The sequence below is a fragment of the Syngnathus scovelli genome, chromosome 5 (genome assembly GCF_024217435.2).
Source record: "Syngnathus scovelli strain Florida chromosome 5, RoL_Ssco_1.2, whole genome shotgun sequence".
Taxonomy (NCBI): domain Eukaryota; kingdom Metazoa; phylum Chordata; class Actinopteri; order Syngnathiformes; family Syngnathidae; genus Syngnathus; species Syngnathus scovelli.
The window spans coordinates 5,204,015-5,230,911 of record NC_090851.1 but is presented as its reverse complement, the minus strand read 5'-3'; the positions used below and the strand labels follow the sequence as shown (position 1 = coordinate 5,230,911).

General features: G+C 42.7%; 2 protein-coding genes across 7 annotated transcripts in view; both read right to left on the bottom strand.

The window, feature by feature from the left end:
- The window catches only part of LOC125969597 (uncharacterized), a 43,668-nt gene that overhangs the window by 9,291 nt on the left and 7,480 nt on the right, over window positions 1–26,897 (bottom strand). The window lies entirely within an intron of this gene.
- Window positions 122–26,342, bottom strand: rbfox2 (RNA binding fox-1 homolog 2). 6 transcript variants are annotated; one of them, XM_049721845.2, is made up of 13 exons: window positions 25,243–26,342; window positions 20,824–20,874; window positions 11,294–11,500; window positions 10,440–10,607; window positions 10,056–10,109; window positions 9,877–9,969; window positions 6,781–6,868; window positions 6,397–6,453; window positions 6,163–6,313; window positions 5,361–5,397; window positions 3,654–3,742; window positions 3,262–3,334; window positions 122–3,006 (listed from the first exon to the last, which is right to left on the bottom strand). In XM_049721845.2, the coding sequence occupies exons 1-13, from the start codon at window positions 25,492–25,494 to the stop codon at window positions 2,962–2,964; spliced, it is 1,365 nt and encodes a 454-aa protein (XP_049577802.1). In that variant the 5' UTR covers window positions 25,495–26,342; the 3' UTR covers window positions 122–2,961. The 6 variants fall into 6 exon arrangements, 4 of the variants coding, with proteins under 4 accessions (XP_049577802.1, XP_049577801.1, XP_049577804.1 ...); XM_049721844.2 differs by lacking the exon at window positions 5,361–5,397 and adding an exon at window positions 5,736–5,781 and having other exon boundaries at window positions 25,243–26,309; XR_007481629.2 differs by lacking the exon at window positions 122–3,006 and adding an exon at window positions 5,736–5,781 and having other exon boundaries at window positions 3,276–3,334; window positions 25,243–26,339.

Below are 26,897 nucleotides of genomic sequence, written 5' to 3'. Positions count from 1 at the left end.
GTCTGGTTACATTGGTTTAAGTCAGACACTGCTTGACCTTTGTTCGCCTATCTGGAGTTGCTTAAATAAATGTTGCTTTATTGCTACATAAATGAAGTGGAATAAAAGGACATGAGATCCATTTCACAACAAAACAATTTTATATAAAACATTTTAAATGGACAGTCAATGACAAAAAACAAAGGAAAAAACCAAAGGCAGTCAAATTGGGTACTAGGGTTGGAGGTTTGAGAGCTTAAAGCAACCATGATGAAGGGGAGCCACTTTTAATTGTCACTAGAATAAAGTGGCAGGAGAACCATGACTAAATCAAGCTGCCATACTTATTTTTTTCTTTCCTCCAGGTTGCCACATTGTGCTAGTTAGTATTCACTCGGTCCTGACTGCTAGCTGTCATCAGTCATGGCTTTCATTTAGTGAGTAAGGATGCAAATGTCTCAGATGTCAAACACCAAAGACACAAGTTTCATGCACAACTATTTTTTTTTGTTTGACTTGACAAGTAATTGCTCATGCTGGTTTGTTTGTCCATGCCTTTGAGATCATTTTGCAGTTGGTTAAGTAGAATGTGCTGAGGACTCTTGTTAGCATCTTTGGCTAGTCCTTTTTTTTTTCTTCTGTCTAGCACACATTCTATAGCTGAATGGAGATATTAAAGAAGTTGCATTCATGAGCAGCACATAAAAAATGTAATAGGAGAAATCTGCCAGGTTTCACACACAATTTAAAACAACCTGATGTGTGCAGATTTGCTCATTTGAAATGTTCCAAGTCTGCGTTACAAAATGCGATGTTGAAATAAGCCAAAGTAGTGCTTTCCACCAACTCATTCAAGTCACCTGAAAATGTGGACATAAGGAAAATAACGTTCGCTATATCGTGATGTACGGTCAAATATCATGCTAAATAATCCCCAAAACAACAGTCTGCTAGTGTTACATGCATACCATTACGTAGTTCTCCTCTTGGTATGACTTTCTCAAGACGTTCGATCAGAATAAAAATAATAATGTTAATAAAAATTGAAATTTAACTTACACCTTTTCAGGAGGAACAACACTTGCGGATATAAAAAGAACACAAAGTAAAAGACAGCAATAGGATCATCAAGGATGACATTAACAAAGATAATATATTTATACATATATTCCAAAAAATGTGCTTTCTACAAATCTTTGGAACAAAAACAAAAAGCCAAAAAAGCCACATCTGGAAATATAGAATACAATAGTATAGAAATATGCACAATAGTAAGGTGTTTTGCATTTAAATATTGTTTTTTTTTTCCATTAACTTGACAGAATCTCCCTCACTATCACCTATTTTGTTTTTCAGGAAGACTTAATCGGCGTTGGAGTTACTCATCAATTACGGAGCCTGAGGGAAGAATCTAACGTTTACACAGTGAATACTTGACTTAGTAGATTCAAAGCATAAAATTTTTTTTAAAAAATAGCTACTCTAAGTAAGAGCGCCATCAGCTTAGTGTTGCACTTTTGGTGCGTCGTAGCACATGCACAGAGTGTGGGTGACATTCCGTGCCGGAGGCCAAGAGGCAAAACATCACTTTACCGATGCTTATTTTCACTTTTTAAGGCCTCAACATATTTTAATGAGGATTTCGTCAGATCCCATACCAAAACAGACTATAATTAGTAGAAGCAAAAAAAAAAAATGCTTGCTTGGAAGTTGTTTTACTATGACTTATTCTGAAAAATGACAGCCTTATTTTTTAGTTATATTTTTTCATTCACTAATAGACGCCATGCCATGCCCCCATTAATCACAGAAGAAAAATGACAACACCTCTGATCTCCCTTCAGATGGCACTATGACTGATTACACCACGTTACGAGAGATATCATTTCCATCTGGCAAGCAGACATGGCATCTGTAAAGCTAACATTTGGAGACTTAGGTGCCTCTGTCTTGCCAAGTGGAGCAAAAGCCTTTTTTAAACATGGTTGTGAAACACAAACACCCATTTGATGTCCAGAAAATGACACGAACTGCAGATGGACCCTTCGGTATTAAGTGATATATTTGCTATAATACATTTTTTTTTACTATACATGTTTGAATGAGATATTTGTAGATAAAATGCTTTCAACTTAAAATAATGCAATTGTCCAAGTAACAAAGCCTTAGCCCTAATACCAGTTGAGTCACTAAACCATGTCATGGCTATTATTTGAGGAAAAAGGAAATTAGTAAACGCGTAATTTATTTAATTTTTTTTTTTCAGATGCTACCAAATTCTGTGTGAGAACACGCTGGGCCAAAACCTCACTAGCAAAGTTTAGCTGATGTCAGAAAAAAAAAAATATATAGGGATTTCAATGATTCTAAATTTGGTAACTGACTCTAAACTAATTCATTTGCATATTATAATTTAAAGGTTCACCGTTTCCGTATAGTGAGAAAAACTTGAGGTAAGGACCGGCGCTAGTAAGCCTCCCTCCCTCAGCTTTCAGTCATCTTTCCAAGCTGCCATGTTGAGTCTGTGTGCCCGTCGGCGAATTCTCTCCTTTTACTATTCAGCCACAACCCATCAGCGAGCTTTTCCTCGCATCCCTACTGCCACAGTTGAGCTTGAACGTGCAAGTCATTCTCAAAGACAAACCATTCAAAGGTAAACGAAACGAGCCTTTGGAAGAACATCTGGGTTCCATCACAAGTCTTGTGCTGCTGAGTGAGGAAGGACTGAGAAGTGGGACTATAATACAGCCGTGCAATAAGGGAAGGTGGCTATTTTTGCCTTCTTTTCTCTTTTCTTTTTAAGGTCAAGGCCAGCCAGCCATCAGTCTTTGATACAGCATTCCTCTATTTCTGTGTATGAAAACATGGGACTTCTCTTGGATGGGAACTTGGTGTGGTTGAGTCCAAGTTGGGTGCGGTCCACTTTCGCAACAATTAACGGAGCGCTTTCAGATGAAAGAGCTCCTGAGAAATGTAGTGTCTTTAATAAGGGGTGAATCTACTGTAGCCCCCCCTGTACAGCGTGGCCTGTGAACAACAACGCTCATTTAGTAAATGGGCGAGTCCAGAAAGTAGCAGTTCACACCTACAGTCTGATTAAAATAAAAATAAAAATATATAAAAAAAATATAAAAATACTATATCAATAAAAAACTAAAATCCGCAAATGTCATTGGCCATACCATTGTTCTTCATGAGTTCTCTCAATGCTAATTATATAATTTGTAAATATAACTCTCGTACTGTAATTGAAAACTGCATACGAGTTTGCAAACGACTCACCATGGCTCCAACACCGTAGGCAGCTGGGGCAAGTGCAGCATGGTAGGGGTCAGCTGTGTAGACTCGTCCGTAGCTGTAGGCGAGAAACAACAACATGTTTTTTTTCTGTTAATTTAACACATTATGCCAAATAAAAACGCACACTAGTCCAGCAGTAGAACATTTGGAGCATAACCTCGGCAGAGGTGGTGATGTGTGTGTGTGTCAATATCAAAATGAACAATCAGAAGACAAAATAGCAAAAATTTGCTTCTCAAATATGTGAACATGATTCACTTAAAGTTTAATAATGACTCACCCAAAAACAGCAAGAACGGTGTCTACACTTTTGAGAAAAATAAAATCTTTTTCAAACTGTCGAGTATGGTATTCAAAATAAGCCCACCACTCACCTGTCACTGTAAGCTGCTGCCGCCGCCGCCGCTGCCGCGGGTGTGGCTACGGCTGTCGGCTGGGCGTAACGATACGTGGCGTAGCCTCCCTGCGATGAGGCAATGAAAAAGAGGAGGAAGACGAGGGTCGGGTGCGTGGCAGAGGAAGACATTTGTTCAAATCTCGCTCGACATTGTGCTCACGGTAAGAAGCCACCAGGCAACTAACTACAGGGTTACATTGTGAGGGAAAGGAGAAAGATTAACGAGCAGACAGTCAGCAAAAGACTAATCTGGTGCAGCATTCACAAGGATGTAGCTCAGGCTCTGTGCGGCTCTCTCCCTCCATGACTAACCCACAAAAAAAGATCCACAATTTGTTCATAAAGTGCCCTTTTCCGCTTCGTTAAGTTGGACATGGAGGGAGAATAGTTCTTAATATGTGACCCTACCAAAAACATACAGTTAAAGAAAAACAAACAGATGGAAAGGTGTCATTTGTACACTATGGACACACAAAAACACAACAGGTGTGCGTTTTTCACTCACACACATTCATAAAAAAACAACCTCAGGTGGCCAAGCGACCAATCACAGACACAGCATGCTTTTGTCCAAACTCTGATATGAACTGTTTATTAGACCAAACATCCCTCCATCAAGACAAACCGCCGCATTCTAGCCTAAAGATCAGTCACGACCAAGTCCCCGCATTCAGGAGCAGCACGTCGCAAAGGCGTTGGGAAAGACTGGACCCGTGGTTGGGGAAGGAAGTGAAGAGGAGGTTAAATGAGAAATAAGGATGGGTGGATTGGAGAAAATTTCCAAAAGAAATATTAAGCGTGAGGGGGAGGACGATCGAAGGGCTCGGGGTGGGTCAGCCGTATAAGTACAATACGAGTGCATGCCGACACTGATTTGAGTTAGCATGCCACAAAGTGAAACACACAGGGAGACTCCTGGAAGGGGTCTGAATTAGCTTATCACCAAAGTCATTACGGAGCACCTCAAATGGATCCTTTTTTTCAAAATCAGCAGGTCACTCACTTCTTTTCCTTGGATTTTTGTTGTTGCATGTGTGCACCTTTCTTTGCTATCAAGTCATCCGCACGATATGCCATTTTCACAATTGACGCTACCTCTGCTGTATTTTCTCACTCAAAGGCATAAAACTTAAATATTCTTACTGCGAGGGGTTGAACCGATTAGTTGACGAGTCTAACTAGTTTTGGCAAGACTATTTCCCAATTCATTATTGCAAATGTAGTTTGCAATGCTGTAGTTTTTAAAAATTAGAAATGTTACCCTTTTTTTCTACTAACTAATTAAGAGCTTTCCATGACTGCATCATCACTTTTTTTCATGCGTTCTAAAAATAATGAGACTGAAAAAATTAGATATCTCTTTTTTTCCCCTTTGAAGAATCTCAAGTGCAAAACTCCCACTAGTTAACGAAAAAACCTCTGCTTTGATTTCATTTTGTATCAACATGAATTTAGCACTATATTCCAGTTGGGCTTGCACGCATACATCTATCTATCTCCTCCCTGGTGCTAAATAATTTTCTCCCCCTTCCGCAACTCCACCCTTGTCAGAATTCAGTGAGTTAGTAAAAGAGGACAGAGAAGGCATCTCAATCTCAGATGGTCAAAAAATGTCTAGCAGCACGCAGTCATTGGAGACGAGGAGGATGCACACTGGCTCTCGCATGGAGAGTGTCAACCCTACCTGAGGCAATCTGCCACTAATGTCCTGAAACACTAGTCTACAGAGAGAACAGAAACAGCTCTTGTCAACCTGTTCACGCACTCGCACACACCATTACGCACTCATAATTGTAATGGTAACACAACTCACAAAAGCACAGAGGCAAACCCTACAGGAGAATACTCATGAATGTGCAAGCATCTGTATATTAGCTGCAATTTGTTGTAATGAGGACTTGGACTAGGGAGAATTGGTGTGATGCTGGAAACACTCGAGTACATGTCTGAGTGGGTTTGGTCTGTGCTATTGTCACACTGTCAAACCTACAGGCAAGAGGGGGGTCGAAACATAGGGAGGAAAGGGTGAGGCAGCGGGCGGAGTGACACTTATACTTACATAAAGATCAGCGGCACTGTAAAAACCTTCCTGATAGGCCATCACGCTGAGAGAGAGAGAGAGAGAGAGAGACAGAGCAAAGAAAGGGGGGAAAAAAAGGGGGGGGGACAAACCAGGAAGGGGTGGGAATAAAAATAAAGGGGGTGTAATGGTGTGATGTTTCACCATGTGACCAGTGTAGGGAAGAAGGAATTGTTTCCAAACAGGTTGTGAAAGAGAGAAAAGACAGAAATGTGAGATTATTACACACCGTGCAACATGCAAGAAAAACAACACCAGCTCAATGTATACAAATATGCTCACTTTACTGAAGCTCATATTACCAGATTGGAGATACCCCCAAAAAATAATGGTATCTGAGCTCAGCAAAGTGTCATACAAACATATAAAACGCATGAAAATTTACTTAGCAATGAGAGGTGCTCACCCAGGGTAGGTGGGGATGGCAGGTTGCGGCACAGCCGCCCTGACTGCACTGTACACGGGCCGTGCGCGACCTCGCAGATGAGCGCCGCGGAAGGTCGCCGCGGCTGTGGAGGCCGCCGCTGCAGCTGCCGCTGGGTAGGGAAACCCTGGCACTGGTTGACAAAAAAAAAAAAACCTCAAGTCAAATGGGAAATATTTTCAAGCATCGACTCATTTTCAAATCTGGTAGCTGTACCCGTGTAGAGCTCGGGACTGTACATGGCTCCCATCACAGGACTTAACTTCCAGCCAGCTGAAGACAAACAAAAAATGGAGTAAATTTCAACCAGATCACTGAACAATCACACTCGAGTCAGATTATTATTTTAATATGGAAACACACAGGGCTGTCGCTATCAATTTTTTTAGACTCACTTATTCTGTAGATTATTTTATCTTTATTATTTATTGACTGACAATTTTTCTGTCTTAGCATACCATTTTATAGCTTCCTTCTTATTTTGTAAACTGAGTTGCACCAATATTTTTGTTGTATCTATGTTACTCAGTGACAATAAAAGCTAGGATGATAAAGTGTTCATGATACTGCTTTGTGCAATTTTCGTGTAAAAAGTCATACCATATGGTAGAGCAGCAAGACCCTCTCCATTAGTGTACGGGGTTGTAATCTTCTTGTTTGTCATCACTCTGGCCGTGGCATTGTTGACCTAAACAGAGGAGAAACCGCATTGTTCACTCAATATTAACATATTCAGAACACAAATACTAAATTAACTATTTCAGGTACTGGTACACTACTAAGTCTAAAAAGTAGTTATATTGAGATGTCGTTGCCCCTTCATAATTGACTTGATTAATTCTGTTGATGAGCAGCCATGGAATTTGACGCATGCATTTTTATTTTTAGAGAAACACTGAAAACAAGGATCCTGTTGAGTAGTCAGGCAGTTTGCACACAAACAATGCAACCAAAAGGCACACAACAAATATTTCAGAGAGAAAAAAAGGGGCATTCAAAAAGGAAATCCAAGATTATTGCACGGCTATACCTTTGAAAAAAGGAGGGGAAAGAAGGTGAATTAAGCAGCATAGTCATCGGTTGAACACAATGCAAAAGGAAATGAAAAAAAAAAAAAAAAAATCCAATGCAAAAATGACACACAGCCAATCAAGAGCATCTTACATCAGCAGAGGTGAGCACAACCAACCAATCAGCAAGCATTGAGGCAGCAACGGAGCAATCAAAAAACAACTCGGCAGCCCTCCCGATCACATCTTACAGGAAAAAAAAAAGAAACAGGAAGAGGGGAAGGACAGAGAAAGGACAGGAGGATAGAGGGATGCAGGTAGAGGAGCCAGTCCACATGAAAACACATACGATGAGGGCGGGAGAGTGAAACGAGCCGTCCCAATGTGCAGACCTTCTCATGAACAGACACACATACTATACATATGGAAGACAGATCACATGGGGGGGGAAAAGGTGAAGGAAAAAAAAAACAGTGGGAGGATGCAAATGTCATTCCCGACTAAAAATAACCAAATAAATGAATAATAAATAGGTAAATCAAACCGTTGGTTGTGAAACGCTGCCAGGCAGGTATCCCAATCAGAGAGACCTCAAAGCACGCAACTAACGCACACCATCAGAACCAAACTGGTCGAAAAAGGCAATCAAGAAGACCAGGGAAAGAAAAACTGATAACTCGTCTATTCGCGGGCCTTAAAATGCTCTTTACTTGGAGATGGACTCAATTTGAGCTGCCCACATTATCAGTCTGGTGTCGTCCCCCTTTTACAACAGTCTGCAGAGTAGAGAGCGGATTCGCGCAAAGTGATGATCAGCTGCTACAGTACATGAAATACAGCCACACCGTCTTCTCCGCTACGGCTAACACAGCACTCATGCTTCAGCATGCCGTCCCAACTAAATGCAACTAGTGGCTGAAACATGACAAAGAAACGACGTATGATGTCATACAGATGCCAAAATAGAGAGAGCGAGAGAAAGAAGATTCAAACCATGCAAGGAGACACAGCTCTGGAGTTGAATGCAGTTAGAGAGGTGATTGGAATGAATGCAGAAGAAGTGCTGCAGGTCTGAATTGTTGCACTTGCAGATAGATGCAGCACATTCACGGGTGGCCTTCGTTATGCCATGCGGTCAATTGCTATTCTCCAAATCGTTTCATTCTCCACCTCCCCAAATAATCACAGAATTCGCCAATCGGGATCTCTCAATCAATCGCCCCGTGGCTGTCATTTGGGTGCCGCCCCAATTGGGGCGGATGGGGTGAGGGGAGAGGGGTTTCATTCAAAAGATGATGCCATGTACACAACTTACCGTTGCCGGGGGAACGGCGTGAGGACACGCGAGCAGTTACCGTGGAGACTGACAACAACAACATACAAAAATCATCAGGGAAATAGAGAAAATATGTGTACGAAAGAAATGATGAGCCAAATAAAAAAAAAAAAAAGGAAAACATAAAATCGAAAGAACACAACGATAATAATGAATCACCTCTAGAGGGGAAGTGATGTCACATGTGAACAGTCGCCTACATAGACCAAGTCAATCCAGCTACTCGAAAACCACGACACGCACTATAATTAAAAGAAAAAGAATAAACATAAAAACTAACCGGGGAGAAAAATTCAAGCATAACTTATTAACGCTCTGCGGTGTAATTTAAATTGTATGACAAGAATATACGGAGGTATGTGGGGGCAGGGAGGAGGTGCATTGTATAGGGGGGGGGACACACACAGAAAAAGACAAACTGACTGGCACGGTGAAGAAGAGCGGAGAAAGCTGATGGACAGGAGAAGAGAGGGGATGATAACGAGCCTTCCACTTAGTCATTCTCCACCCACGCACGGACAGAAAAAGAGTGCTGCGCATTCACAATCACAACCATGCAAGGAGGGCTTTACTGACAAGAAAAAGAAAGACAACATAGCAAACGGTGTATTGTAGCTTCGACACTACTTGCCACAAAAACCTGAGCTCATGCTGGCAAAGGCAAACTAAAAATACAACCACGTTGTGATTATTTTTCATAGATACAAAACAAGTGGGGGATGCAACACTTTGTATAAGCAATCTTCGGAAGCATCGTCAACACCGCACCTCTCGGCAATCTCATTCCCAAACGGTGGCACTTCAAGGCCTCGCCATGCAAACATCTCTTAAAATCTTAAACATCATCCGACGTCATGACCCCAACCATGCAGCATTCGTTAAACTCCTAACACCGGCAAGCACTATTTTCACAAGGCTAATAACTGGCTCCTGCACTCAACCAGAACGCAATTATAGCCACTCATTATGATCAAGGATGGTGTGATGTTGGGAAACTGTGCAGCGGGAGAAAAAAAAAAAGTCCTCCATGCTTGTGAGAAAAGCGGATATCATCAGCCACCCCCGGCCATGCCTGTCGTGCTGCCACTCCACCCAGCATGCTTTGCAAAGCATACAGCTTTGAAGAAACGACAAGAACAAGAGTAAACATCGACAAGAAGCGCCGTCCAGTGTGTGCACTGATGCGCCATGCTAGAGTGAAGGCAGACAGGTTAGAGTTGAACACAGAACAGCCATCCGGAAAAAAACGCCAAATGCTGCATTCTCATCGGACATGAAGGGAGAACAAAAGGAGAAAAATGGCTATCTTCAAATGAAATACGAAAAGGGGAGGGGGGAGCGGCAAATTACCTCAATCTTACGTCCTTCAACGAGGGTACCATGGAGCTTCTCTCGGGCCCTCTCTGCATCTGCGCTCGTCTCGAATGTTACAAAACCGAAGCCCTGCAAAAAGAGTGTAGGAGAGGCAAGTTGTGTTTCTGGTAGTTGTTGATATTTCAAAAGGCACAATGTCCCTTTTGCTGTCTTACCTTGGATCCTCTCTCGTTGAAAATGATCTCGACATCAAGAATTTTGCCATATTGCTGCGACAAAAAAAAAAAGCTTCAAGTACCGCATCTCACCACAAGGTGTCAGCACTGTTCAAGCATGGGGAGGAGCTGGAAGCCAGCCATACCCTCCCAATATGACTTCCACATGTGTGCGCCACGTTCATGCACATGGACGCATTTGACAAAAGACACCCCTTTACACGCTTAAATGGGCATGCTCATTTCAAGCCACACAAATGAAGGACAGTTGAGAAAACAAGGTACGGGGTGGGAAAAAACAGATGGGATCCAATAGTCCAAAGTGATTTGTCATGTGATGAATCACGGTGGGAAGGGGGACGGTGAATAATTCAGTCTGCATACCCCAAACATCTGCCGCAGATCTGGGTCTCGGAAGCGGAAGGGAATGTTGGACACGTGGAGGCGTTTGGGTGTCCCCTTGGCGTCTGAATCATCTCCAATGCTCCCCCCGCCGCTACCCCCTCCTCCTCCTGAGCCTGACTGGCCATCAATCTGCGAGGAGCCATCTGACTGTTGGGCCGCAGGGACGAGGAAGGAAAAGACACACAATGGAAATAAATGTTGTCATTTACCTACGTGTTGTTTTGGCCGCCTCGTTTGAGCGATTAATGTGACCCAAAGTCAAAAGTGACATTGTTAATAGTGCCAATTAGGAAACTATCGAGTTGGTAACCTGTCCGATGAACACTAGAAGATTAATATCAGGTCCAGTATTGATCCAGCAGCTAGCTTATTTGTTTTGCTTTGGAAATCTAATCTATCATGTTCCAAGAGTTTAGCGCTATTTTGACATGCGGTTAGTCATCCAGACAATTATTTGAGTATTCTGAAAAAATTAAAAAATGCTCGGATGTTTTTCGAACGGCATCTGCCGTCTAACTTTTTCCGATTTAAAATAAATATGTTTAAAGCAATAATTATATATCAATAAAACCTTTCACTAAAAGCTAATCATTATTACCTCTCAATGTTGACTGTCTTGGCAAAATTAGTTCATAGCCTCATATTTGTTTGTTACAAATAAGATTTCTTGCCCTATTTAGGACCAATATCAAGTTAGCAACATCATGTGAAATGTGGATTGCACTATTAGATCAAGTGTGTTTTTTCTAATTCAATGAGACGGAAATTACCCACATCATCATAACATGTCATGTGATGCGGAGAAGAAGAAGAAGAAGCAGGCTGACACTCACTTGGCCACCGAGGCTGTTGACAACATTGACGACGCTGTTCACCGCGCCGCCGGCTTCCACTGGGCCCTGCACGGCGCCCGCCGCGTACAGACTGCCACCGTAATCCAGGGCAAGGCCGTTCTGGGGAGGGGGTGGAGGAGGAGGAGGGAAGGCTGCGAAAGGCGGCGGTACGAGTCCCTCCTGACCAGAAGTACTATCTTGGGAACCCTGTTGGAAGGAAGGGCGAAAAACTCAGTTGGCAACCTTCCACTACATCTTCAAGCAGGCCTGTCACATGACCGCATGGATGCCACTTCCATCAACCTCAGTTGGAGGCATATACACAGGACTCAAATATTTGCAGCCCCCATATGCGTGTGTGGAACCGTCTCCACTCGCCCCCCCCTACCAATAAAATATTCACTGCACGCATCTATTATTGAGGGTCACGTGCCCCCTTGCTCAGTGTTGTACATGCCAAGACACACACTCGTCTCTACAAACCACCTTTGACACGCAAACGCCCACACAGCTCACGCAAAGCCGCCAACTGTTAGCATGGAAGCTTGCCCAAATGCCCGCGTTAGTGGTCCGGAATATACTTGTGGAAGTTCTGCGTAGGAGAAAAAAAAAAAAAAAAACACTGGGTGCTGGTGGCTGCGGGGTGGTTACCCTAAATGGTCACGAGAGATGGACGGAGAATGGGGGAGGGGTACAGAAGTTGATGACTGACGGAAGAAGTATGGACTCTGTTGGCTGAGCACTGCGGTGATAAAGAGAAAACGTGTGCACAACAGTTCTAAAGACTCTCGGTGCTACAACTTGTTTTTGTCGGTGTGCAAAATGGCTACGACCTTGATCAGCATGCAGCAAGGTTAAAATAAAGCATACACAAGGTAGTACTATAGATTTAAGATCATTTTAACAAGACCTTCACTTAGTTGGCGAGCTAATTGTATTACGATCCTATTGTTTAAAATGCAAACTTGACGTTTCCATCCTTATGTTCCGTACGTGAACAGAAGTGTCGCACTCTCGCTGCTGTCTTGTGACAACAGCAGGTGTGACTTTGAAGGTTTGTGTGACTTTGACCAAAATTTACATCGAGCATTCAACTTTTGAGCTGGCACCGTATTTGCTGTTCACTAATAAAAGACTCACGCCGCAACCTCTCCATCTCCTTGTACCTCCATGCGAGCCCTCCTACATCTAATTATCCTTCCCATTCACCGCTATAATGAAATTACACTATCATAAAAAGTAGTTCTGATGAGGGTGGCACTGAGGTTAGGTCGTAACAATTATTGAGTTAATTGATATTCATTTGCCTTTCACCACCCAAAAATTTGCCATGCTTACCTGACATCTGGTGGGCTACACTTACTTGTGTGTGTTGTGTGTGTGTGTGTGACAGGCTGCAGTCATGCCCATCTGAGTAGCACAATAGATCTCTGTCCCTTTGGGAGTGTTAAAAGTGTGTGGGAGGGCGTGTATGTACGCGTGTTTGTGTGTGCGCCATCTGTCTCAAAGCTTTTGACCTTACTCGGTGACACACCTGTGTCACGGGGCCTTTATTTCAGCGTCAACCGACGGGCCTCGGACATACGGGCCGTCACGAGAGATGACTTTCACTCATCGTGTTTCGATTACATTTCCTATCTGCTTGTCTCGCTTTTGGCACCAGGACATCAGTTTTCTGCCGCACTTATATTACCTCGGTGTGGGTGGTCGTCATGGCGACGCTGCGTGAAACCACTGCGGCATCATTTACAATGTGGAACATGAGCTGCTTTTTGCGCTAAACAGCAGCAAAAAAAAAAAAAAAAACTCACTACACCAGCAGAGAACTTGTGCTTACAAAATATTTCATGCGGTGCAATCCGTGACTACGATTCATTAGTCTACAGGACTGTCTCAGAAAATTTGAATATTGTGATAAAGTTTTGTTATTTTCTGTAATGCAATTAAAAAAACATAAATGTCATACATTCTGGATTCATTACAAATAAACTGAAATATTGCAAGCCTTTTATTATTTAATTTTTGTTTTTTAATTGCATTACAGAAAATAAAGAACTTTATCACACTATTCTAATTTTCTGAGACAGCATAGAACTATATTAAAATAAATTTAGTCAACACATATAAATACTGTCGCCGGGTTATTCTACTGCGCATGTGTCTTCCCAGAAATGATTCCCCCGCTGGATCGCAACACCAGATGAGTACAGTGGTCACATTACGGACCATCATGTCCGACTTCATTCACATGTTCAGAGAGCAGCTGTGTACACTAATTTCAACCCTGAAGCTTTGCTTGCAGTCTGCAATTTCATCGTAAAATCCAATCACTTTTTGGACACGAAAACTCCGATGTGCAATGGCAAATGGAGGTAAGCTGTAATGATGCTCTCTCAAGATGGAGAGCTAAAAAAAAAAAAAAACATGCCAGGCAAATATGATGACCTGGATGATCTCATCTTGTATCTTGCAACAACTCCAGTCAGCATTTGGGCGGAAGATGAAAATGATAGCGGACGGCGACACGCATCGTTGTGGGTCACTCGGTGAGAACTAAACGAGGCGATAAATACAAACAAAGAAACGAGAGCTGCTCCTATGTCTTAATAGAAAGGGAAAGTTGATCATCTGGCTTGGGTCGTATGATGAAACATGTATACGACGTTGATGAAGGACAAGCGTTCGTATATCGAGTATCACGTCAGTATGTAAATACGTGAAAGTTTACATTCACTTGTTTGTTCCGTAAGATCTTTTGAACCAGTTTAGCATTTTATCAGTGCTAGAGGAAGGCTGGTGAAAATGTTGCTTTAACATTGGAGATTGAAAACGTCTCAATCTTGGCAAATTTAGACTGGAAAGAAGAACTAAGTCACTTCTCCACCTACTGGCGGACATTGTCCAATTTGTTGGTAAAACCCGCCTGTGAGAGACTGTGCTGGTGACTCACAGCTCACGTGACTAAGGATGACTCAAAGTTGGACAACCTGTGATGCAACTCAGGCGGGCAGTCATTTCAGGACTTCGTGCTTTTATGTCTTGACCACATGGCATGCTTTTAGAAAGCTGTTGCGCAAACATACACCAACAATCTTGGCCAGGGGCGAAGAAAATGGAGAGGCAATGGATGTTCTTTTAGAAATCTTAGAAAGCCTTGTACTTCGGCATTTCAGCCAAAAACCCACCAGCCATAAAAATAGTCCATTCCGTGCCTGCGTATGGCTCTTGGAATAACGTTCTTGACCCATCAAGTTACAATTCTGTGTCTTATTGTGAATGGCCTTTGGGATTCACATTCACTGACCAAAGACATACTATAGATGGCAGGATAAAAGAAAGAGGGCATTCTACCTGAGGGAAATTTTCGAGTGTGCATTATGTGTCAGCACTCAGATTTGCGCATGTTTTCCTTGTGTCCATCTTGGGTGCATAGTGGCGTGCGCGTAGAGTCCGCAGGCGTTAGGGCATTAAGGGTTGTGTAAGTGCACGCCCTTAACTGGCAAAGCGAGCGACTCGGAGCGGTAGATGTAGCTGACTTACTTTCGGGTCAGTTATCAGCGGCAAGTGTGTCTGAGGAGCCATGTTATAAAAGAGTCAGCGTAGCACGATGAGAGCGACGGAGAGGATGACACGGCAAAGATAGAGGCACCACCGGGTCATTTCATTCAAGAAATGGCACTTGACTGTTTTACTTGGCTAGGCCATTATCCTACATTTTAAATCAACTCGATAGCAGATTTGAGCTAGCTTCCTGCCTCATATTTTGTTAGTTGGCGCAGTCTTCAACGTAATAGTTTTAGAATGATTTAGTACCCCGACGTACACTAAATGTTGAATTTCAAGTACGTGTCCCTTTTTTTGGCCTTTGGCTCCGCAGCATTGCGACCGAGGTTGCAAACAGCTGGAAAGCCATTTACGACGCGTCTGCAGCATACCGATGAGCCAGGAGACACCCTCTTATTTAATTATTCCATCCCACATCACTCTTTTTCCTCCTCCCCCCCTTCATGCCGCTGTTCTCCCTTTCCTCCCACTCGCCGAGTGGCTTCTTTCCGCTTCATAAAATCCAGACGGGACCCTCGCATACATACGCGTCGTCCCCATTCGAGTCAATCAAGCTCGTTTGCTTCATAGCAACAGCAATTCTGCGACATCCTGTCTCACCCTCCCACAGGCTCCCCCGTCGCCTTATAGGGTAACATGCCTGCTTGTCAAACAAATCCCTCCCTGTCCGCCCCCTTTTTTTTTTTTTTTCCTTTTAAGGGTTTGACTCTGGAGACACCCCCCTTCTTCTACTGTAAATGTGTACAGGCCTGTACACACCCCATCCCTGACTTCAGTTGCCCCCGCCTCCGTCTGTATCAATGGTCCGCTAGGCTCCGCTGCGGCGACGTATGAATGGTAAACACAAGAAAACAAAAAGGCCAGTGACATTATTTGTCTTCATTTAATCCTTATTAATAGCCGCACGCCACCTCAAAACAAGCACCTGCAGGTGAACAAACAAACGCTGACATCTTTGCTATACGGAGTTTTTTTTTTCGATATAATAATGGTAAGCAGGTTATCTGCAAACGAGCGACCCGGGCAGCGTTCTCACTGGCAAGTTGGCGAGGGCAACCCCGATCTATTTCAAAAGCGCGCAGATGCCTCACTACGAGCGCTTTCGGAGCAATTACAGAGCAAATTGCTACAAAGGAGGCACAAGCGTTTATGCTCCACCGTGGCAACCGTAGCCAATTCCCGCTTCTTAAAAAAAAAACGAGGCAGAGAGCAAAGGTGTTTATCTAACATAGCGGTGAGCTCGACGGTCTCCCTCACGCCTCGAACCATCTAACAATCTGTGCAAAATGAATGACTCATCCCAGTTGCCACGGCAACACGGCTCATTGGGATCATTTAAAGACCATTATTGTTAACCCTGCAAAGAATCGATAAGAAGATTTGGAGGTGGAGGAAGCGTGTGTAAATGTGCGTGTGCATGTATGTGTGGAGGGGGTGTTTGCCTGGCTTTGCGTGCCTGTGTGTGTGTGTGTGTGTGTTTCTTTGCAGCAGGTAAGAGTCTCTCCCCTGCTTGAGGGCATAGGTGGGGTTTGAGAAAATATTTCAGCAGTGCAGCCAGTACTTTAACTTTGTCAGGCACAAAAAGGCAAAATTAAGCAAATTTTGTGGGTTTAACTAAATTACAAACAAAACTGCAAAGTCAGCTGGATAAAAACTCTCTGAAGGAGCAAGCTAGCTTCTGGCTTACTGTATCCTGAGCAAGTCATCCCCGCATAACGGCAGCCCCATCATCCGTCAGGCTTCCCTTGCCGGGGGTGTCCCGTCACCTTTTCCCAAATAATCAATTTCTATTCTCCCTCTTATTCTCTTCTCTGTGTTCCCCATCCCCCCTCTTCCAGGGTCTCTTGAAGGAAAACATTGAGATAACAGCTGCCAGGGCCCCGGGGAGAGCAGGAGGAGGGAGAAAAGAGGTCAAACAGTAAAGAGAGCAAGGTAGAGCTGAAAGAGGAGCACACACGCGATGAGAAAGTGAATTAGGAATCACACACACGTGCACACGTACACACACTCAGCGCTAACTTATAACTCGTATCAAATTAAATATGAAGACTTTTTTTTAACACAAAGTGCGCTCGGTGTACGTTACTGAGCCAGCAGAGGAGCATTTAAAAAAAAAAAAGGGGGGGGGGGACCAACTGTTCTGTGGACACCTGTCCTTTTTGCTCATAGGCAAGAATGATGTACACAGACAGCTGCAGGGGTAATAAAGACCACTTTTACTCCCCCCCCCCCCCACCCCTTTATTGCTTTCAGCCCAGCAGCCATGTGCGGAGTTTATCAGCGCGGAGATCCGCAGCATCCAACCAACTGCACCGTAGCGATCGCATAGATTCCTCTGAGCATACATAACACATGGCAGAATAATTTCTGGCAGGAGCTCCTCCGATGTTCACATTACGTGCGCTTCTCGCTCTGGGCGGCAGAACAGATGCCACAACAACAGCGTTGCCATCCATCGCCACTGGAGCATTTCATCAAAAACGGCAACTTTGTGGCCGGGAATAAAATGAGCGGAGCGCCTGAGCGAAAGGGTCAAGTGGAGTTCTCATCCCTTAGTCATTAATCAGCGCTTCATGCTTGATGACAGTTCCGCGGACGGTCGTGTAGCCGAGAGTCACCGAGCATTCGCGCACAGGCACGGTCAGCGGAAACACTCACCGACAACACGGAAGGATAGTAGAGTCCCATCATCGTATTGTGAGCAACACCACACTGTCGTCTCTCCTTCTCCTCTCTCACTCCGTTCCTCTTGTCACGCTGCCTCGCCTCGCTTCGCTGGCTGGCTCTCCCTCTACCGAGCCCGTGTCACCTCAGCAGCTCCGTCTCTTCTTGTCTGTCTCACAGATTCAAAATCTCCCTCTCTCTGCCCCCGCTCGCTGGGTCTGCCCTGACAGCACCCCCCCCTCTCCGCTGCCTCCTCCTCTTCCTCCAGCCTCTGTCCCTGTCACTTTCTCTCCCTCGTTCACTCACGTCTTTCTCTCCCACTCGCGCCCTCTTTTCTTTCCCTACACGCAAGCTTCTGTTTTGCTGCTGTGCCCTTGCCTGCTCATCTTTTCGATCTCCCCTCTCAGCCAGAGACAAGCAAGCCACCTCTAAAACAACTCCACCCCCTGACTTGGTCACACCTGCAAACTTGCCCCTCCCCTTTGCTTTCCATCGTAGTTCCACTAAGCTCTCTCTCTTTTTTCCGTGCACTCCCACCACTCTCCTTCACCATATAGGTGAGTTAACTGGGACTGATGGCACCAGTGGGAGAGAGATCCCATTCCTCGCTCTTTCTCTACAAACCAGACACAAATACAAATCTGGAACGACGGCATCCATCGGATAAAGTAAAAAAAAAAACAACAACTAAAAAGCAATGTATTTAAGGTTAGTGATGTCAAGCTACTGCTAATAAGCTTGCATACTGTACATAGTCAAACATTCTTTACCAAAGATTAAGATTTTTAATATGTTGACCTTAATGTGTTAATGGACTTGATAGTCAATTAATCACAATTTAAAGAATTTAAGGCAAGCTTGAGTGCACTACTCAGTTGCAACCACACATGGCGCTGTTGAGCAAGTCTGTGCTCGTTCTACTTTGTGGCATAAAAGCATATTTCGACTGAAAAGGACAGAACCCCCCCCTAAAAAAAAAAAAAAACACGCCTCGCTTCACCTTTAAAACCTAAGTGCATCAATTTTTAAAACGTCTTTTACTTGTCAATACAATTTGGGTCCTACTCAGGATTTGATTAACCTTCAACATTAGGGTAGAATCCGTAATAGATTTAATAAAAAAGCTCGCTTTACCAAGATAAGCTATTCTTGACAGTCAGAGAGGTAACTATTTAATCATGGTTATTATCAGTGGGTGACTGCAATGCATCCTCTCTCAAATGTGTTAAATATATATATATATATAAAAAAGGTTATCAATCTGAAGTGACATGTGACCCAGCTGTCATTTACAGCTTCCAGTCTAAAGGCCCTGCCAAGCATTTACGCCAATAAATCAAAGCTGTATGATTCCTCTTTTTCATTATTTAAGGGTTCTAACTCCGACATCTTTCAGATAATAATTAATAAGAGACACGTAAAAAAAGTGGGTCAGGAATTCATTCAAATCCACCATACCAGCGAAGTAACAAAAGATGCAAAAAAGGAGTAAATACAGTTATTAAGAGCACATGGAGGAGATACGTGTTGTTCATGTCATCAAGCAGGCAGAGCACGTCTTTCTTCACACATTGAGCTTGTGCGGATCCCCAGGCTCTTCCTCTAGGAGCCTTTGATCACATCACCTTCACACCACTCTTGACAGTTTAGCACCTCTGCAATGTGGGAACATCTTCTGCACGCCATCCTTGTCTTTTGCATAGCCTTTTGTCCCCCATCAACGGTACTTACCAAAACTAAATTGGTCTGATTGGCTTTAGGTGAATTTAAGGAAAGACCGAACCATCACACGTCACTACAGCAAACTAAAAATTTCCGTTACAAATTCTAATTTACTTAAATTTAATTAAACTTGCTGGGAATTTTTTTAAAAAATGTCTTTACAAATTCTAATTTACTTAGATTTAATTTAATTTAACTTGCTGGGAATTTTTTAAAGGATAGCAACATGGCACGAGATGATTTTTTATGATTTTTTTTTGGGGGGGGGGGGGAGTCAAGTCATTTTAAATGCCTTAGAAATTTCAACACACCATTTAGGAGACCCCCTTGGAATTTTGGCTTGTATCAAATTATTGGTTTAATTTAATATTCCACACACATCTAGTGAATTTATTAATATACTAAAGAAACTATTTTTTGTGACATTCATTCAGCTTATTTATGTTTCCAACGGGAAATGTGACTTTTCTCAATAAAAGGTTGGCAAACACTGAATTATTGGTTTAATTTAATATTCCACATAAATCTAGTGAATTTATGAATACACTAAAGAAACTATTTTTTGTGACATTCATTCAGCTTATTTATTTTTCCAATGCAAAATATGTGACTTTTCTCAATAAAAGGTTGGCAAACACTGAATTAAACAGTTAAAAAGAAATAACTGACAATACACCGCTGCGTGATGACATTATCCGTGCTTTCTTCCCATTCCACTCAGATGTGACATTTCTCGGTTGACTAATCAATAGAGTGTGTGTGATTAGCTCCACCCTACACACATGAAAACACACCAACACACAAAGTGCATGGGGGGGCTTTTATTTTCCAATTGAAAAGCTAAACAAATGTTTCATTTTAAAATGGTGTCATGGAATTTGAAGCTTATTTAAATTTTAATATCTGTCTCCCATTGGTGTTTTGCAACTCACATCCAGTTGCTAGTCTGTGTTGTGTGCATGCCACCGTTTCTTCACTTACTTATTCATGATTTTCTATAATTTATCACACGTATGTAGTTCGCAGCAGGCAACTCTTTTTGCCTTTGCGACTATTTTCATTCGAACATCATCATTAGAGGGAGGGGGGGGATGGTTCAAAGTAGTGTCATCTCATCACGGTGCAGCAAAAATGAAAAGTGGCTAATTGGCTGGCAGCCATGTGAATAATCTACGCAGCCTCATACAAACAAGATGGTTTCGAGTAAAGGCTTAAGATGGGGATGAAGAAGAGCAGCAACCAGAGGTTTGGGTGGATGGCGGAGGAAGGGAGGGAGGAGAGGATTACGGGTAGAGCATCAGAGGATGAGCGGATGATCGAAGGATTAACCATATCAACTGAGCAGTCTAATAACGGTTAGTAGGCTAATGGGAACACAAGGAAACAGACTGCTGCTTTACACACAAAATGTTGTATATTGGAGGTGTTGAAAAGACAGCAATGTGGGTTATACTTAAAATATATCTTCCCTTATTGTCATAACTACTACCCGGTGGTTTTGAATTTTATACAAGATGTAATAATTCTAAGAATATTCATGGCTGTATTTGTTCTTATGTTTGATATAACAATATTCTTACCTGGCTGTGAGGGGGGTATCCATGGTAACCGAGGGTCAGCGGATCGTTATTCTGAAAGAAACAAGATGAGATACAGTTGAAACTTGAAAGGTAACATAACACATTTTTTATTATTAGATATTTTTTTTATCATATAATTATTTCATTTTGCTAAATGCCACAATATTGAGAGTGACAAAAGTGTTTTTCATTTTATCTGTCCGAAGCTTTTGGAAGATTACCCAAAACATCTGACCAACATTTATGTTTGAATCCTGCAGTTCAAAGAACTACTAAGGAAATGTATGTAAACTTTAGACTTTTGAAATTATGGAGAAAAAGGCATACCCAATGGATTGTGGGGGGGCCATTGTTATTAATATCATTCAAATCGAAAACATTTTGCTTGAAGCTGAATATTTCAATCAACTAATGTCTACTAGAAATAGAAAGGTAGCCATTACAACAACACTTTGGAGGGATTTTTTTCATCTTGTGAAATTAAAAGACAACCTTTCCTTGCCTCTGTCATTTTTCTTTGTGGAAGTCATGTCCCTTTGCCTTCTCTGGCCCCCGGGGAAACACTTTGGTCTGTGCGTATCAGTTTGAGTTGGGCTGATTAGTTCTGTAGCCATCTCACACCGAACCCCCCAAGGGATCATTTCACTAAAACTGAACATCACTTTGCCAATGCAGGAGCTAAAGCTGCTGAAACAGGAAGTGGCTCAGTGATTGAAAGGAAAAAAAAAAAAAAAAGTGAGACAATCCAAGAGCCAAAAATGCACTTAGTGAACTAGCTTTAAGATCTTGAAGCCCTAAATAATGAAACGTCTTTTTAGGGGCTTGAATAACATGAATAAAATATAACCTTATTTTGAAGCAAGGCCAGAAGATCGAAATAAGAATACACATTACAAATAATGAAAGGACCAATTGAGATTTCTGACTTTTTGTCAAAATGCTAATCATTTGGAGTTGAAATGAGACAACCCGAGCTCAAAATACAAGAGGAAACGGAGGGAACAAAAACAATGACTCATACATGAGTGGAGTCATGTGCTTCATTTCCAGAAGGAATGAAGGGGGGGGCAGCATGGAGTGCATCAGCGTCAGTCTTAATAACAGTTGCGTGCAAATTGCACAAGAACAAAAAGATTGTTTTCATTCACTCTGTGAAATGTCAAACATTATGTCGATGATTCTCTTTTTACACTGACAAAATTCAGAGATAACACGCATCAACGTGTTACATTATTAGTTGGCAAGGTAACAAACACAGAACTTCACTTCCCAATAATGCTCAAGTGCCATTTTGTTATTCATTGGTTTGGCGACCAACATGGCGTGACATGGAATTAATTTTTTGGCAGGATGTCTTTCTGCATCCATCTGTTTTTCAAAATTGAGGGCTGTGGTCAAAAGATTACGCCTCTCTTCAAAAAAAATGCTCCAGCTAACATTAGTAACTGTGATGAATAAGCACTTGGGATAATTAATCAATGGCTATAATAATCTTAGCACCAAGAACTTTGTCTTGAGAATTAATGGGTCGAGAATGTTTCAGGCCTAGCTTGGTGAAATTCACCTCCAGTGCAGGGTCAAAACAAGAACTATGTATCCATTTTGCTCTGTGTATATATATGTATATTTAAAAAAAAAAAAAGCCAAAGTTGTTGAACGGATCGGGGCGTGGGTGGTGATGGTGGGGGGGTCACCAGATGGTGAGGGGGAAGTTATGTGATGAGAAGCTTGTTTACCTCCAACTTGCCCTTCCCACCATCTTTTCTCCGAGCTTCACTAACGCCTTGAACACATGACCCCTGTTCTTCTCAGGTGGTTGCTGTGCAAATGCCTGTGAAGCATCTAATTTGGTCGCAGAACTCGAATCTATTCCTATCGTGTCTTGGGAATGCTGCTCTTTTAAGAACTATATTTGACTGTTCTGACAGTCATCCCGCATCACTGCTAAAGCGGGCCACGCAACACACACACACACACTCATACACACTCACAGAGAGAACGCACATGTGTTTTATCCACACAGCACTTATGTGCTAAGCTTACAAACAGCAACCTCAAGTTTATTTTACTTCAGTGAAGTTTACGCCACGTGACGTTTTCACAACAAACACAGTTGTGAGAAAATGTTGGAGGACTCTTAAGTAGATTTTGGCAGTGGCTACACAAATTGTTTGGAACCAAACTAACACAACTCCCAAAACATGATGTTTAGTGGATACTGCTGTGCAAAATTAAAAAAGGGTCATGCTTGACTTTTGTATTCAAAGTTGGCAAGAGAAGGGGAAAATGGAGCTTTATTTTATTCTGTCTTAATCTATACAGTAGATAATCTAACTAGCATGAAAACAAAATGAAAGATAATACACCCTGAATGCATAGCAAGACTATATTTCTTTTACCGAGTTTGCCGGGATAAGAATAAAAAGGGGTGTGCATTAATGTCCCAGTCAAATCATTTGTCCTCAAAGCTGTCAACCCTGGCAAGACCTGATTATGTTAGAAAGAAAAGCAAAAGAGAGAGCGCGTATAGCCCCATTCCTATGCAGAGTGACAACAAACATGGGACATTCAGCAACATGCCTGATGGATATTGAAAGTGACAACCTCATCTCAACATTGGCCAGTAGCGGACCCGAAGTGCGGATGCAGGGTGGTGTTATGAATACCCTCAAGGAGATGTAAACGATTTCCCAATTGTTGCAGCGCATAAAACAAAATAGTCTGGAATAGTCTGGGTTTTCAAATATATTGATTTAAAGTTGCTTGGGTATACTAAGGAGTCATAAACTGCAGCGTTGATTTAGCGTCGACTTGATGTAGCATTGCCACCCACACACCAAAATGACATCAACCAGTGCCGGGAACAGTCCCATTACTGCAGAAGGCCAAATAGATTGCTCTTGGCCGCAACCACATCCAATTGTGTTGGCTTCACTTAGAGGTCAAAGCTGACTTGTGTCAGCAATAAATGGTTAAAAATGGGGAGGCGTGAGTGTGGGAGGGTCTCAAAAGAAGGCAAGTATGAAGCTTCAGGATATTTTCCACTCTTTAAATTCCTCTGATGTTTAGCTTGTTAGCTTTGTTAGTTTCTGTTTTAGTTAAAAGCATTTTTGTTTTATTAATAAAAATATTTGTTTCGGTTTCTTTCCCAACTAGAACAACTGTGTTTTTTTAAAAACTAGTTTGGGCACATTTTGTAGAACACACGTATTGCAAAGTATTTTTTTAATGAACTTGCACTTTAAATGTTCCACTTTAAATGTATGATTTAGTTGCAGTCTGCACACTACAAGTGCACCATTGTCCAGTATGCATATTTTGGTTAAGGACCAAGACTGCAGTGGAAGATCTGTCTAACACCAAATATGACTTTGATGCACAATTCACTTATTTTTTTGTGTACAACAGTACGAGTGTTGTGTGAATGCTCTGCCTTAGATAAGGATTTCAGGGATCAGTGTGGTTATAAAGCCCCCTCTAGTATGAGATGTGATCCCATTAGCTGGAAACAAAGCCTCTTTACTGCCAGTGATAGGGAAAATCTGTTCAGAGAGCAACAGCTATGGAGGGTGGCCTTCTCTTGCCCTCGCTCTCTCTTTCTCTCTCTCTCCACTTCCCTCGCTTTCATTTCCGCATTATCCAACAAGCTCACGTTCAATACATTTTAGAGACTAAAACTATTGATCTGTGCTTCTCTGCTCTCCCACACACAAACACGCTCTCTCATCTGCACACATCTACTTTAAAGTGTGTTTATGTTACTGACAGCACTCACTGGCGGCTGGTCTGCATGGAACACCAGCCATTTAGTTTTCCAAGCAGGAGCAAACAGACCACTTCACTTCAATTACAGCTGTTTCCAATGGCAGGCAAATAGCTTTCTCCATCCTCACAGAGCACTCCAACATGCATAATATAGCAATGATGAGCAAAGTATCCTCTCGTTCAACAACAAACCTCTATTGGAGACTTATTTGACCTTTCACGGTATAAATTGACAATTCGATGACACCAAAGGAAAACAGGTCAAAGATGATCAAAGTAGTTCAGGAGGGTGGTGGAAAGTAACGTTTTGGAGTATCAAGAGTACAATGAAGTCCCTAACCTGCCTTTTAAAGTGGAGGGTCTTTGTTTACCTCAAATATCCCCTCCTGCTCAGCAGCCCCGTTAAAAGATCCCAAGCAAACAGTGGCGTGTATTTTGCTCTCTACAAATAATTTCCACACTTCCATGTCAAGCTGTTTTTAAATTACATTAAGAAAAGCCCCATGCACGCTGTTTGTAACATGCACAATTTAATTAGAATGCTAATTCAGCATGACATTTGTGAGCACAACTCAATTAAGTTTTACAATGCGACACAAACAAAAACAAGAACAAAAGAAGCAATAATGAACCTGTTCAGAGCGTCTCACTTACCTGTCCAATGTCGCCAATCCCTCCCGAGCAATCCATTCGAGGGCGCTTGCACTCAGCCCCTGTCGAGTCGACCAGGGAGGCCGCTGTCTGGCCATCGGGCTCCGGGTCTCCACGCTTCATTCCCCGGACAGCAGCAGGAGCGCCGCCCACGTTGGGATGCACTCCGGCCAGGGCGTCAAGATCTCGATCCCGCTCCAGAAGTCCACGGGACACGGGCAGCATGATAGATGCAACGTCGGTCGACATTAACATTTATATATATATATAGAGAGAAAGGGGTTCTTATTCTCCCCTACTGGGGTTAAAGGAGGACGATTGTTTTCACACTTTGTGCGTGCAATTGAAGGGTGAATTAACTAGTTAAAATGCATGGGCCTTCGAGTAAGCCCTTGTCAAAACACAAAATAAACGTGAGTCTGCACGATAAAGATGTTTAAATATAGCGCCTACTATTTACAGTGACGGCGCCAGCTTGCAGAGGCCTGTGCTATGTCTGATTCGAACAAACCAAATAAATCAGCAGCGATCACAACAAATGGCTGCCTACCGCCAAAATGTCCATTAGGAATCAGCCTCTTCCCCCCTTCTTTTTACAGTGAGGGCCTCTCGATTAAGAGACAGAACATCCTACCGCAAGCTCGAGACGAAAAAGCCCCTCAACATGTCGCCTGTGTTCTCCTCGTAGACTAGGACCACAAGCGCGGAGGTTCACAGCAAGTCGAGCCCGGTCAGGAGCGCTCCCTTGCCCCCATAATAGTCCGCAAGTAGCTAGAAAGGTTGACGACAGACGGGGCTGTTTTTTTTTTCTCCCCGTTTCGCGGTTCCTATCTCCGCCAAGAGTATTCCCCCTCTCTCTCTTTTTCTCCCGGTGTGTTCTAGCGGCGTGTGCTCCGGGGAAAGGAAATCGAGCTCCCCTCCCTCTTGGCAAGTCTTTCCCCTCCTCCCGTCTTCCGCTCTCCTTTTGAACGCAGAGCCACGCAGACCGCAAGTGTGCGCAATGTGCCGCAGTGCCTCCATACATTTGTGCGAGGGGCGGAGGGCGTCTAACTTACTGGTCTAAAGATGTTCATACTCTAAGCCCCTTTCTCACTAGATCTTCTCCATTTCCACGCCTCCGTTTTTCTCATTTTAGAGCGTGTTTTATTTTACGCTCCATGGATTTGCTCTTGAAAACACAATTCCCCAAGTTCTTACACAACCTAGGCCCAGTGTTGAGTAATGCAGTATGAAGCATTGCCTTGGGCTCGTCTGGTATTTTTATTGCTTGGATGACACCCAGTGGTCAAAGGCTACCATGAGAGGCTAATGAGTGCAAAAAAAAAAAAAAATACCAATACAGGGCAAAGGTTTCTTTCCGAAATAACCCACCTAAGCTCTTCCTTTTTTTTCCTTTTTTTGACATTATGCAAATGTATTTTAAATGCAATCACAAAACTTGCATTCTTTCAGATGCTACTGATATCTTCTGCAGCATGAAGTTCATTTCCCACTCAGTGATAGTGTGACTATAAGTGCAAATAGTATTTTTTTTATTCCTAAGAGGGCAATTTTAAAATACATGATGCAACAACAAAAATTTTAAAGCTACAGGTTCAGCACCAAAGTTCTCCCAGGCACAAGTTTTGAACACAAGATGTCTCCAATACTTATGTTTC